Here is a 15,000-nt window from a genome sequence, read left to right as displayed (position 1 = left end):
TACAAATTGAAGGGCTGCATGACCAAGTGCTCACGATGCAGAGCTATTTAAACGTTGCAGCAAAGCTCTGATGCATAGAGCAGTGAGGCTACAAGCATGGAACAGAAAGATGAGTCAGTTGGTGAGGTGTTCCCAATAGAGCTCAAGATTCAAAAATACATCAATATATTTGAATTATATGTATTTATTTATATATAAATACATGCATATATACATACAATTAAAAGCAATCATGTTTAAAATTCTAGTGATGATAATGATAAGAAGAAGAAAGGGAATACCAATAAAAAGTGCTGAACATTGTGAAAACAAAACAGTAGACACAGACTCAGGATGAGGACGGCCGGTCTAACCCACCCACTGCATGTTGTGTGCTGCAGAGACGCCCCTGCAGCAGCCCTCGCTCCCCGTCTCCTCCTCCTTCGTGGGCTGCATCCAGGACATGAGGATCAACGGCGACCCCGTCTACTTCGAGAGGCTGTCCAAGGCCTCCGGGCCGGTCAACCTCCGAGAATGTCCGGCGGGCTGACGCAGGCCGGCTGCTGCGCTGCTGTGACCACGCCCATGTCCATATGCTACGACCATGTGCAATCTCAATGTGTAAATTGTGTACAGTATATTCAGTGTGTGTGTGTGTGTGTGTGTGTTAGTGTATGTGCGTGTGTGTGTGTGTGCATGTGCGTGTGCAAACGAGTACATGTCTTCATTGATCTGTATCAGGAAATACAACTGCTAAGCTTTTCCGTTCAATGTTTCTGTATTTATTCTTTTTTTGTTAAATCCTACATTACAGTATCACTGTATTGATGCATTTATACCAATGATGTTTCACATCAAATTAAGAAATCTGTTTGCCTTTCTTTGACTATACACGTTACTGTATAATGCTTTGATTGGAAATAGCTGCATTGCTGTTTGACTTCCAAGCATAAGCGACCAAGCACTTTAAGTATTCAAATGACCAGAGGATCGTTCTCATTGGTTAATGTCTTTGTTCAACTCAAGTTGTACAGCCAATAGGTGGTCTTGTAAATGATGCCATTGTCAGATAATGACAAAGTTTTGTCTCTCACACTAAATGACCACTGGTCGGATTATATGTTTACTTTTTGATAAGATCTAGACCTAACTGATCATCCTTGAAATCAAACCAGATTTTCCTGAATTAATATTCCATTTGTTGTTGTGCATTCCGAAGTGAAAGTAGAAGCTGTTGTTTTGTGGCCGTACAAGATGAAACCTTTTTTCAGAACGTGTTTGAATGTAAATTTTGTTTCAAAGCTTGGATTATTTAGCCTTTATTATTACAAATATTTACATAAAATGCCTTGATTTGTAAAATTTAGAATTTGTGTTATTGATTGTGTTATTGAAATATTGTTTCACAAATATTCATGTTTTTTTTTATAATTTTAATCAGATTGTTTACCCACATTTGTCAGGGGTATTTTATGCTTTCATTAGCAATACAACAACATGGTTGAGTTCAGAAATAGTGTTTGATTGATATTTCATGTATTTCATTTCAAAATGTATTAACTGTCTGAATTTGTCAAAGTAAATCAATTACATGAAAGGATGGAAGAGGTTAATTGGCATTTATTTATGTTCCACTGTAGGCCTGCTATTCTGAGTGAAAGCAAATAAACTAAGCGTGTGAAACTGGCAGCCTGTTTCGTTTTTTATTATATTCCAAATAACACATTCAAGCAAAAACATTAAATATTTATACTATCACATTCTGATTCAACTTTTTGGTTCCCAAGCGACTGAAGAAGGATCCTCGGACGCTGATTGGCTGGCTGCTAAGATCCAACAAATGCACCCCCCCCCCCCCCATTCTCTTCTCTCTCGCTACACCAATCAAAGGCACATCAGCGCCGCGGAATACGGAAGACGAGTGGACGGGCAAACAAACAAACAAACAAGCAACCCAGAGCTGCGGATATTATTTCTGAATTATCCGGGTAATGCTATGGCAATAAAACCGAGGATGGATACGATACGATCTAGTTTATATTCCACGCTTTGACTGCCCTGTCAAAGCCGACCACCAGCACGCAGACTTCCTCCCCCCCTTGGCGCAGAGCATTTTCTCCGCTCTAACTATTTTCTTTTTTAGGAGATAATTTTTATTTATATACCGATGGCGGGCACAACAAAACCAGTGAGCGCTGGGGATAAACCGGACACTATCGATGACGCTGAACTGGCACTGGAAGGCATCAACATGCTGCTCAACAATGGCTTCAAAGAAAGTGACGATCTGTTCAAAGCACACAGGTCAGTGGACGACTGCGGTCCGCTTCTGCAGCGCCTCCGGGGGAACACGTGTTACCCTCTATCGGACGAGCCCTCTCGTTGACCGGTGGATCTCAATGAATTGTGGTCTGCAGCGAGTTATTTGGGTTGCTTTTGTGTTCACTTGCAATTTGCATAGGACCGAATAAGCAAAGGGACATGTCATGTCTTGATCACATTCAGGCTGTAGCTGTGTATCTAGGTGTGCCATCACAGGGAGGTGAAATGCATGGAATATCAATTATCCAGACATCGCTGTCTCAACTGCGTCCCATTATAGGCATGTTGTGTGTATATAGAGAGAAGGCGTTATGTCTAGTGTATCTAGACAGGCATTCTGATGGTTACACTTGAACTTGAATCACTTCTGTTTTCTCTTCTGTTTAGCCTAACACAATGTATGGGCATAACGTTACGTCATGCTATTACTAGGTCATACAACTGGTTTATTGATTTGGAAACTCAGACTCGTTTCCAAGCAGGTTTGTCTGTTCTTAACACTCCACTCAATGTGGCCAGTCTAGGTTTGAAAACAATGCTCATTTAGAAAGCATACTCCTACAGGTTGACTGCATCGTTTTATAACACAACTTAAACACAAAACCTTAAAATCAGTCTGTGGATTCTAGCCTTACTATTGGCTATGATTGCTGTCTAGGTTGAATGAAAACCATGACTTAATCAATGGCACAGAAGGGCAAGCAGTGGGAGATCCTGGCTCCTGGTGAAGGCTTAAATGTCGCCCTTTACTTCTAATTGCTCTCCGTGTTAGAAGGACCTCACACTGTGGCTGTGAAAACAGGAACAGAGATCGAGGCAAATTCCTGACGAAGCACAAATCAACTCAGAACGAAACTTGTGACTACTGTAGGCCACAGTCAGCCAGTCATTCAGGCCCTATTGCTAGAGGCATCATTAAAGTTTACACATATCTCTTATACATACACCCTGCTGGCTCTTTCTGCAAAAAGACTCCCCTGTTGCTATGTTTAGCCTTCAGTCTGATAGTTTGTCTATTGTCTTTTCAAGGAACCACAGCCCTTTAATGAGTTTCGGAGCCAGTTTTGTCAGTTTCTTGGTAAGTAGATGTGCAACATTCTCCATGTAACCACTGTGCACTGATTGTCCTGGCTATCAATGCCAGGACTTGAGTTTCATTACTATAGAAATACTATCGACCTACTATAGCCTACTGTACTATTCAACAAATGCAACGTATTGTATTTAGCCTAATTGTCATCTATTACTGTACTGGGTGTGAGGGATGGTTTGCAATTCAAACACACTTTATCAGTTTATCACTGGTTTATTGCAAGAACCCAGTGTTTGATTCAGTGGTGCCTGTGCAGTGGTGAGACGTTGTGTTCTCCGTGCCACAGAACGCCATGATGACGTTCGAGGAGGAGAAGATGCAGACGGCCTTCGAAGACCTCAAAGCGACGGAGAGGCTGTGCGAGAGCGAGAACGCCGGCGTCATCGAAACCATCAAGAACAAGCTAAAGAGAAACGTGAGTCGCCGTGAGTCACGGATGTATATGCGTGTACGTCACACACACACATACGGGGGGGGGGGGGGGGGGAATGCACTCACAAACAGAATGCACTCACACACAGCTGCTGACAGAACCCTTCTGTGTGCTTATTCAAATAATACCGAAATCGGATGACGGGTAGGATGGAGGTTATTCAAAGTACTAGCACGCACGCACACACACACACACGCACACGCACACGCACACACCAAGGTTTTCCGGTCGCCTGGTGGCTTGCATGCCCTGCACAACCTTCAACACTAAGTGGTTTGAGTAACGTGACCCTGTGTTGTGCAGATGGACTCCCAGAGGTCATGGCTGGCCATGCTGAATCGCCTCCAAAGGCAGATCATCATCGCGGACTGCCAGGTGTACCTGGCCGTGCTGTCCTTCATCAAACAGGAGCTGTCGGGTAAGAGGCCTCCATCCTGACCCCGCCGTGCCCCCTGCGGTGGGGTCGTGTGTACAGTTTCCTGAGAGGAGGGCGAGTGGTTCATGTCGCTTCTCATGTTGTACACGGATATGATCACGTACCCATTGCACCCCTGACCATCCCTGGAAGGAGGGATCCCACACTTGTTGCGTTCCTTCTCTAGATTTCTTCCTTGCTAATTATGGGAGTTTTTCTTGTCCTTGTCGTAATATATGGCCCATTAAGCCCTTTGCAGGCATGCAAACTAGTCACCTTTTGGCAAAAGGTGAAGTTTTAAAAATCTGCTGTGAAGTTTTAAAAAGCTGCCTCTTTTGACATCACAAGTGGGTGGGTCCAACTAGATGTATGACGGATAGATGAGCAACGTTTGCTACAGTCCACTGGGTAGGCTGGTAGACTGATCCATCCAGCACACATCTAGGTGGACACACACACTTGTGATGTCAGAAGAGACAGATTTTCAAAACGGCTTGTAACGCTAATCGCACTCACACCTGGTGGTATAATATGTCACCTTTTTAATTGAACGGTCTGAGCTTGTTTTTTCTGATTCAAACTACCTTTTAACCTCTGACCCCCCCCCCCTCCCCCCTTTGACACAGCGTACATCAAGGGGGGCTGGCTCCTGCGTAAAGCCTGGAAGATGTACAACAAGTGTTACAGCGACATCACCCACCTGCAGGAGGGCGGCCAGCGGCGGCCCTCGGACACGCAGGGCTCCGCGTCGCCCACGCCCTCCTCCAGGTCCCGGCAGTCCCTCGGTGACCCCCCCACCGACACCTCCACCCCCAGCCGGGTCCTGGCCGGGGGGCACTCGGAGGCCCTGGACAGGCTCAAGGGCTCGGTCAGCTTCGGCTACGGCCTCTTCCACCTCTGCATCTCCATGGTGCCGCCGCACCTGCTGAAGATCGTCAACCTGCTCGGTTTCCCCGGCGACCGTCTCCAGGGTCTTTCAGCCCTCGCGTATGCCAGTGAAAGTAAGGACATGAAGGCCCCGCTAGCTACGTGAGTAGGCGTGCCACACATCCCACCGTGACCCAAGAGCTCTCGCTCAGGGCCGCCACCGCCTCGGCCATGTGTGAACTTGTGTCGTGGTTCCAGGGTTGAATCCTGTTTGGCTTGGGGTCTAATCATCGTGTTTGCATGTCGTTAGCCTCATAACATAATTGCCAAAGTCATGTTTTAAAGCTCATCTTGTATTAACGTCAAAAAATAAGTAATAGATCAAATTGATGACTTAGGCAGATAGTGATTATGGAATGTAAAAAGCACTGTGATTGGCTTAGGATATACCCAATGAGGCACAGTGAATCAGCAGTGTGGAGAGTAGAGTTAGGTTAGATATCACAATTTGGCCAAAATATTACTTTTTGCAATTATGCCATGAGGCAAACAATATGTTGTATTCACAAAGGACACGACAGAGCAGTAGACGAGATCATTACAGAATAGGACGAGGGCAGCGGCAACTTTGCTTGGATTTGGAGGCTATCTGCTATCGTGTAGAGTGTAAAACAACGTCTGAGGAATGAGGATCAGCGGTCCTACTTTTAGCGTTGAGTCATGTCTGATATTGAGTAAACATCTCGACACAGCACACCCACCCACACGTACTGTACACGCACGTGCCCAAGACATTGCACCGCATTCCTCAGTATATTACGTTAAGGTGGCCTATGTGGCCACCTTAACCGCTCTAGTAATATACTGTAACTGGGCAGCAGGTATGCCAGCCCTATGCACGTCCCCCTCCGTGTGTGTGTGTGTGTGTGTGTGTGTGTGTGTGTGTGTGTGTGTGTGTGTGTGTGTGTGTGTGTGTGTGTGTGTGTGTGTGTGTGTGTGTGTGTGTGTGTGTGTGTGTGTGTGTGTGTGTGTGTGTGTGTGCGCAGAGCAAGTGTGGACATGTCTCAGAGCTCACTATTCTGTTTAGGATGGCTCGGATAAATTTCAGGGGGATTTGAGTTTGAATAATTATGTATAAAGATTACATTGTAACTATAAATATAACTTGTAAAGTTATTCAGAATGGCCCACGCATTGTGCTTACATATCTTATTAGAGGAGAACGGGAGAACTTTTTACTTGTGTACGGAAGATTTGCATGGAGAGATATGTAAATACTATATTGACTTTGTATCCTGTATTTTATTGGTGTTTTTTTAATTTGTGCAGTACAAATGGAGACATGAACTGTGATTCAAGGATTGGACTGTCTGACCCCAACAGCTGTACGATTTCATTTTCTTGAACCACCACTGTTTTCTGCGTTTCATGCAGGTTGGCCCTCTTGTGGTATCACACGGTAGTGCAACCCTTCTTTGCACTAGATGGTGCTGACACACAGGCAGGGCTATTGGAGGCCAAAGATATTCTTCAACGAAGGGAGCCCGTCTACCCAAACTCCTCCCTCTTCATGTTTTTTAAAGGGCGAGTACAACGCCTCGAGGTAGATAGAAATTCAGAAATACATCCATTTGAAAGTTTATGAACCATAATTGTACACCCAAACATTAAGTAAATATATCATTGTGTTCTTTATCACATGTTTCCAGCACAATTCAGATAAATGTGGATATAGCATTGGCGTGTAAAAACAAACCATTTTGTATTACTTTTCAAAATAATTGTCAAAAACAAATCAATATCTATCTATTCATATCCAGTTGCAAATTATAAATTTAACTACCAACAGTATTTATAATTGGTTATTGCTTATTATTATTTAGCAAATAACTTGTAAGGATACCTTTTTAGATATAGTGTTAGGAATATATTAGATTCTATTTCTGGCTCGTTGACTTGAGCATCATGCTTTAGCCTTTCGAGCAAACTTCACTCCAGTTAGCTCGAGGGCTAAAGCATCACGCTAATCTGTGCAACATCACACAAATGGATCAAACAATAGACTGGTACAGCTCAACCTCCAGCCAAACGACATTCTTCAACGGTGCCTGGGCTGAAACTGGCCTGACTAGTCTGGTCCCCTTGCTCTGAGCAGCAACCTCCTAACCGCCCTCTCTCCTCCCCAGGGCCTGATCAGCGATGCCCTGATCTCTTTCAGCAATGCCCTGGAGCTGGCCACCGACCAGAGGGAGATCCAACACGTGTGCTTATATGAAATAGGTACCGCTGCTCTGTCACATTACTAAAAGAGCCCATGCTAGTTGCTCAAGTAGCTCATGCTAATTGTTCAAGTAGCCCATCATAGTTGTTCAAGTAGCCCATGCTAATTGTTCAAGTAGCCCATGCTAATTGTTCAAGTAGCCAGTGGCAGTTCTAGACCATTCTAACTAGTGTTGGGGGTTGTTTGGCTAGAGGTGCTTCATGTTTTCTTCACTTCATTGCAGGAATGAAGAAAGAAAAGAAAAACTCTAATACAGGGTTGCCAACTTTGGGTTTGTGGCTGGAGTGAGACTCTGTAAAATCTTATAATGCTTACATTATAGCAGGCGCACAGGGAGTTGTTTTCGTCCGGGGGTGGGGGGGGGAGCTGTAACGCTGCTGCAATATAGTGCACGTCAGAAGCAAAGTTTTCAGCGAATCAACTGGAATCAACGATCAGAGAATACTGCAGTGAGAACGTTGTAGGGAGATGTCTCAAACTAAACTCCTCCCATTTCATTAAAAAACAATACGCTGTGGTCTGGTCTAGTCTAGTTAAGTCATCAACGGAAAATTTCTTGCGTCAACGGAAAATTTCTTGAGTGAGATTGAGACATAATCATATGCAAATACATATACATACTCAAATACAATTCAATGCCATTCAAAGAAATATATGTAAAGGGAGAGAAAGTCAAACAGGCCCACACAACGCATAGTCCCAAGCCAAACAGTTGCCCAAATAGCCCATGCTTGTAGCCCATGTTAGTTGCCCAAGTAGCGGGCTAGTGGCTCATACCAGTTGCTCCCGTCGCTCGCCACAATGACTGATCCGATCACATTGATTTTAATTTTAGGTTGGTGCAGCATGATTGAGCTGAGCTTCACCGACGCCTACCGGGCTTTCGAGCGCCTGAAGAGCGAGTCCCGCTGGTCCCAGTGCTACTACGCCTACCTGACTGGAGGTGTGTATGCCAGCATACACATTGTGGTCGTAGCTTGTGGCGTTTGAGCTAGCTCCCGAGCTAATACCTGTATCCACCGGTCCGCTGCAGTGTGCCAAGGAGCCAGCGGGGAGCTGGAAGGGGCGGCAGCGGTCCTGAAGGACGTCCAGAGGCTTTTCAAACGCAAGAACAATCAAATAGAGCTGTTTTCCCTCAAAAGAGTACGTACACGCATACGCCGATCCTTCCAGTCAGGATACACGTAGTCCTGGCACTTTATTTTACTGTACTTATGTACTTATTTTACTTTACTGATTACATGGGCTGTTTTGGGGAACCCTTCGACAGGCCGAGAAGCTGAGGAAGCCCCGACCGTCTAAGGAGCTGTGCAGCCTGGCTGTGATCGAAGTGCTGTACCTGTGGAAGGCCCTGGCCAACTGCTCCGTCCCCAAGCTCCAGACCATGATCCAAAGTATGACACCACCCCACTCTCTGCATCACAAGTGGCATGTAGCTCAGGAGGTGGAGCGGGTTGGCTGGTAACCGTGAAGTTGCTAGTTCGATCCCCGGCTCCTCCTAGCTAGAGTGTCGAGGGGTCCCTGAGCAAGACGCCTCACCCTAACTGCCCCCGACGAGTTGGCTGTCGCCTTGCGTGGCTGGCACCGCCATCGGTGTGTGAATGCGTGGATGAATGGGTGAACGTTAGGCATTATTGTACAGCTCTTTGAGTGGCCACTGGTTAGAAAATCTCTTTATAAATGCATTCTATTTACCGTTTACAAGCAGACCATTAAGATCATTTTGGGTGGGTTTCCTTATCTGACATGGCTTTCTGTTCGTCAGTTCTGCAGGGAATCGACGACGCTTCGTGTGCGGGCTTGAAACACCTACTGCTCGGGGCCATACACAGAACTCTGCACAACACTAAGGACGCCATTCAGGTACGCACCCACGCAAAACAAAAACATGTGAATAACATGACCCAGGACCACTTGAAACACATGACCGTAGTTCACAGTTCATGACTCAGCCCGGTGTGTCCCTGTGGATCCTCGCAGCATTTCCAGCTGGCCGAAAGAGACGAGGTCGGGTGTCTAAGCAACTCGTACGTGCAGCCGTACTCCTGCTACGAAGTGGCCTGCGTGCTGCTGGACTCCCCAGAGGTGGGTTCCAGAGCCAGGGGTTGGGAGCAGCCGAGGGCTGTTGCTTCTTTCTGGCATTGCTGAGGAAGTGGAATTGAATTAAAACAGTGTCTTCTTGCTTTTTGTTTAGGCTGTGGAGAGAGGGAGGGCACTCATGCTTCAGGCCAAGGTGATTTACCGTGGGACCTGTTTCGCGTAAACCACATCCCGACGTGTACATCCATGTTGTTTTGTTTCTGTAAGCATCCTCAGACCTGATCAATGAATGGTTTTAATGACGGGGCGGTCTGCTGTGCTTTTGGACCCTGCAGGAGGAATACGCCGGCTATGATTTTGAAAACAGGCTTCACGTCCGGATCCATTCGGCTCTAGCCTCCACGAGAGCAGAGGCCCCCCAATGATGAACGCAAGCTTTTAATTTGAAAGATGCACTGGAAACGAAGAACAGGAAGTAAACATCCTCTGGTACAACTCATAGGGTTTCTTTAAGTTCAATTTGTAATAATGTTTTTTTACATAATGAGCCATTAACTCAATTTTAAAACTTGGTGGAAAGAAACGCAAGCTTGGTCAATATTTAAGTTATTTTATAGAACTGTTACACTCAGCACTTACGACCACTCCATGCCCTATCTGTAAACAATTCACGAACGGAGCTGTAATGTGCTCTAGTTAGCATAAATTATTCCTTACTCTTTGTTGCCAGCTGTAACATCCAGATGGATTTGATTGAATTAATTTGTATTATAAAAACACACACACACACACACACACACACACACACACACACACACACACACACACACACACACACACACACACACACACACACACACACACACACACACACAATAATGACTTGGATCTATAAGAGCTTTTACAATTGATCCCCTTCAGTGAAAGAAATTGAAAATTCTTTTTTACAATGACCAGAGCGCTGCTAAATCCAATAGCCCTACTGCAAGCCGAAGCCATCTCGTTTACTCTTGATAGGTCAAATATATTGTTGTAAATAATTTGCGATTTGTTTATATGTGCCAACATGTCCTTGCACTAACAAGTGCCCTAGCACATTTTGTACATTTTGCCGTTTGGTGGTTTTACTTTGTTTTAAACCAATAAATGTCTCGGAATGAGGAATCCTGTAGTTTATCTCATCCATTTTCGGCTGTAATATCAACCGACTCCAAAGACTTCACAAAGTCCCTGATCAGTTTGTGTTGTGTTCTTAAATGTAGATCGGACACCCGCCAAATGATTATCCACTAATTTAACTGGAACACACACTCGCGCATTGAAGACAAAAGGGGTGTGTGTGTGTGTGTGTGTGTGTGGCTGATCCTCAGGCTCCTCTTAAAGCCCTGCTGGGGAAGTGATATTCAGCCTGGAACTGAGGAGGAACAGGATATTCTTACAACAGAGTGGAAAGAGGAGACTAGCCATGACCAATCGAAACACAAAATAAACGCACAACAGCCACTGGGGTGTCCCGCGGTGTGAATAATTAAACGTGTGATGCCGGACGAGGACTTAATGTGTTCGTGATCTCTTGCTGATGACGAACTCTGCATAAATCAACTCCTCCAGCTGATTACATGCCACTCAGCCACTGTTCAGAGGGAAAAGGATTGCTGATGACAGGAGAACAATTGAGACCCGTCAATGAAGATACGTACAAAGATACGAACGCATCAGATGAGAACCAGTCACCGTGAACCAGTCTCTATTTCTAGAAAGAGCTGTCAGAAAGCGAAGCGGCAATGTTCCCTGCTCTCTTGTCTCAGAGATCCGAACCTTTGAAGCTGGCTTGACATGGTTAAACTCGAATGCAACTTAGGCAACCGAGCTCATTATGTAATGCCTCTGTCCATGGTGCTGACGATCCGAAATGCACGTGATTAGGAGGAGGATTAGGAGTGATTTTGGTGCTGACTGTAGGCGTAGTGTGTGTGTATATATACACACTTTTGCTTTTAGTTCTCACTCAAATGTAGATTAACTCACAAGGGCTACTTCAGTATTTTTCAATGACAATGATTTGGGCTTTACAATTTGTAATATAGGCCATGCATTTATTTAGCTATCGTCACAATGGCGGCACCTCCTCTCGAGGAAAATAACTTTAGTGTAGTTCTGGGGGATATCTCCTTGTGAATATCCCCTAGTCATGTAACGTGGCCTACTTTAATTAGAACGATTAACCAAATGAAGGGGAAAATAAAATTGTGGCTATTCTTAGACACTATCCACTAGAGGTTAAGTCTTTGATTAGATATCGCCTTAAAGTCTCTGTTAATTGCAAGCTTAATTAATAAGGAATTAACGTGGGAGTGTGATGTGACTTGGTATCTAATTAGACTAATTGCTGACAATGTGTTTGAAATCCTTGGACTGGAGTTTGTTTTGATGTGAACAGAGATGACGGCGGTCCCATTAGAAACCATGGCATTTGGGAAATTTATTCCAATCAGAAAGTCCAATCAAGTAGTCCAGCTGTAGGCCAAAGCTCCCCCAATAATTTTTGACTGTCACTGAAGGTGACAGTTAAGGTAGAAAGTAGCAAGTATATTTCATAAATATAAGCCTAGATTTCCCAGCTGTCTGCAGCTAAATTGTTAGCTATAGGCTAACGATGGTAGGCCTATATCTGTTAACATTACTTTCACGCTGTTTCTGTTATCAGAGCTGCCAACTCTCACACATTGAGTGTGAGACTCACTAAATGTGTGTACATAATGTCAAATATAAAATCAGACCATCTACAGAAAGTGTATTGGTGGTGCAGTGGTAAGAACTTTAGATTAAAGTGCTGGATACCCAGATTCAAGTCCTGCTTATGTTATTGATATAATGTCAAATATTAAATCAGACCATTTATAGAAAATGTCTTAGTGGTGCAGTGGTAAGACCTGCTAGTTAAAGTGCTTCTTATGTTGGTTATTTTTCAAACAAAGTCAATGTGTGAGTATAATGTAATATCATTTCCCAATCTCCAACTCTGTGGAGAGAGCTCTCGGTTGTCACTATGGGTATTAAAGTTTTTTTTACATAATGTGTGAATTTAATGCCAAATCTATCCTCCAACCATGCCATTCATGATGACCTGGTGGTTGAGAGGAGAGAGCTATCAGTTATGATCACCAGAGTCCCTGGTTTTCCAGTTTTACCATTGCAAGCTGGGGGTTTTATTTAAACAAATAGAAAATTGGGGGTGTGGGGGAGATTACTTAAATAAAGACAAGTAACTTTGAGACAAAGGTGCAAAAAACGTTTCAGGCCACTTTTGGTTCGAACAGTCCTCTAAGGACTAGAGCCCTAGAGCATTGGTCAACAGCTCTCTCTGCTTCCCCACAGAGATTGGGAAATGTATACAATCAGAGGTTACAGACAGTACAATAGACATGATATCATTACATTTAAAAATGACCATGTATTTTAGTGGTAGTTCCCTGTAGAAAATTCCAAGATGATGTCATTATTTGGGAATGCAAATGGGTAAAATGTTTGACAATGTTTTTTTATGTACATTCAATCTTTTCTACCCTTGATTCTTGCATTTATTGATGTTATTTATTATTCTTAAAAAATATATTTTAAATAAATGGATGCAGTATCTCTGATTTCCATGGAAATAAAATCTAGCTCAGTAGGGCATGCAGGGGACATCGTGGAAAGGCTTTTACCTCTGGCTGTCCTGAATGGACCTATACCTTCAAAGTGCTCTAGTCGGAACACATCAGAGAGCCATCCCTTGGGAACCAAGGTTGAAATACAAGGCCTTTCCTCAGTCCTACTGGAGGTGGAAGGGAGTGTGCAGCAGACAAGTCTCCTCGGATGCTATTCAATTACGAGTTAATCTTTCATGAATTCCTCTCTTCCCCAGAGTTACTTTTTCAGCAGCTCTTCCCAATTCATGGAAAGAGCTCCCGGTGACTTTATTTCCAAGACTAACTTGGAGCAAATAATAGATGGAGTATCCCACACGGCGTCCTTCAAACAAATCCACGAGGACAGAGTGTGTGCACGACAAACTGCCATGCATCAACAACGGCATCTCATCTCATCCCAGTCCTTGTGTGATACATCTATGTGCAGGTTCCCCTCTGGGACTCTCTGTGACAGTGTCTCCCCACACACAGATCTGTCAGATGCACACAAGGTGAACCATGGCTCAGGAGAGTTATCTCGCTCTCTTGTTTATTCAGTCCGGGTCCCCAGTAGTGAGGGGAGCATGGTAGTTGAAAGGGAAGCCACAGCAGCGAGCCCAAGTGCCGACGCCATCTCTCCACAGAGATGCACTCTTTCAGGTACCTGGTCTACCAGTACTGCACATTTCTGTCTACAGAGTTCTTGTTCCTAGGTCTTGTTGTTAGTTGTTAGTTGTTGTTAGTTGTCTTGTTCCTAGGTATTTAAGTGTTTTTACTGTAGCATTTTTTAATAATTAGATATTATCACTCACACACACACACTCACACTCTCTGTGCGGATTTTAAAGTGTATGTATGATGAAGGTAATCCTGATGATGACGTGATTTTCATACCGTTTCCTCTATGTATATATTTATGTGTCCTCCAACAAGCCAAATAATGGTTTTCCCAGTAGAGATTTGCTCGTATACACACACACACACAGATATAAATATGTGTGTGTGTGACATCCACCTACTATCTCACAATAAATACATTGGGGTAACAATGAGATGAGTCGCCGTGGTAACCGGGATCAACAAACAGCGGTCAGCTCTGCTGGCTCAGGTCCCTGTCGCGCTCCCAATTAGGTTTTTTCAAAGGTTAAGTAGCACCAGGGGGTACATCCGTAGGGGAACCTTAATTAGCCAATCGGGTCACTCAAAAAAAAAGTAGCACAAGGGAGGGACATACAATGTCCATGTCTTATTGGTGTAGTGGCGAGCACTGTTGGATAATCCCCTGGAGACCGGGGTTCAACTCCTGCAGAGGTTTGTTCCCATTCGACCATAATGCAAGTTTTAAACGTAATGCTTCCATATCTATTGTATACTGTCATATATAATCCTCCGACCACATCTTTAACCAAACATCCGCGGGGTAGCCAAGAGCTGTGAGCTTACACTCTGGATCAGGGTTCAAGTCACGTTGAGGTACTCTGACGGAAGCCTCTTATTTCTATATCATGTGATTTGTAAAGTCAAGTATAACCTCCGAGAACTCTTCAGGAGGAGTCTTGGTGAAGTGGTAAGGGCCGTTTGTTAACACTCTGTAAGGCACAGATTTGAGTCCCCTCACATACGGTCAGCAAGAAAGGGGGAACCGATAGACGTTTTAGTTTAAGTGAAAATGTCTAATCTTATCTATATAATGTGAATTGTAAAGTCAAGGATAACCTCTGAGAAAATGATTTGCGGCGTCTTGATGGTGCAGCGGTAAGGAACGTTGATTAACACTCTAGTCTCTGGTTCGAGTCCCCGCTCAAACATCACCCACAAACCTATTAGCAGCAATACAAGGAATTACAGCCAATAAGAATGATCAATATTTTCTTTTACCAATCAGATCGCTTGCCAATA

The 15,000-nt window shown here is 44.2% G+C and overlaps 2 protein-coding genes across 2 annotated transcripts in view; both read left to right on the top strand.

Moving 5' to 3' along the window:
- The window catches only part of LOC311361339 (laminin subunit alpha-3-like), a gene marked incomplete at its 5' end in the record, with an annotated part of 65,654 nt that extends 65,113 nt beyond the window's left edge, over positions 1 to 541 (top strand). The window contains 1 exon segment of the mRNA XM_084481506.1: positions 381 to 541. Within this exon segment, the coding sequence (XP_084337632.1) occupies positions 381 to 529 (149 nt within the window). The 3' untranslated portion in view covers positions 530 to 541.
- Positions 542 to 1,888: 1,347 nt separating this feature from the next.
- On the top strand, positions 1,889 to 10,305 carry LOC311360786 (tetratricopeptide repeat protein 39C-like). The gene is made up of 14 exons (XM_084480879.1): positions 1,889 to 2,283; positions 3,331 to 3,379; positions 3,681 to 3,809; positions 4,131 to 4,245; positions 4,869 to 5,271; positions 6,544 to 6,712; positions 7,296 to 7,389; positions 8,226 to 8,333; positions 8,424 to 8,533; positions 8,661 to 8,784; positions 9,156 to 9,253; positions 9,371 to 9,475; positions 9,585 to 9,623; positions 9,766 to 10,305. Exons 1-14 carry the CDS (start codon positions 2,147 to 2,149, stop codon positions 9,853 to 9,855), a joined length of 1,770 nt encoding a protein of 589 aa, XP_084337005.1. The 5' UTR covers positions 1,889 to 2,146; the 3' UTR covers positions 9,856 to 10,305.
- The last annotated feature ends 4,695 nt before the right edge of the window (positions 10,306 to 15,000 follow it).

The sequence above is a fragment of the Micromesistius poutassou genome (assembly GCF_964030765.1).
Source record: "Micromesistius poutassou genome assembly, chromosome: 16".
NCBI lineage: Eukaryota > Metazoa > Chordata > Actinopteri > Gadiformes > Gadidae > Micromesistius > Micromesistius poutassou.
Note: the sequence above shows the minus strand (reverse complement) of the source record. Positions and strands in the feature narration are given on the sequence as shown.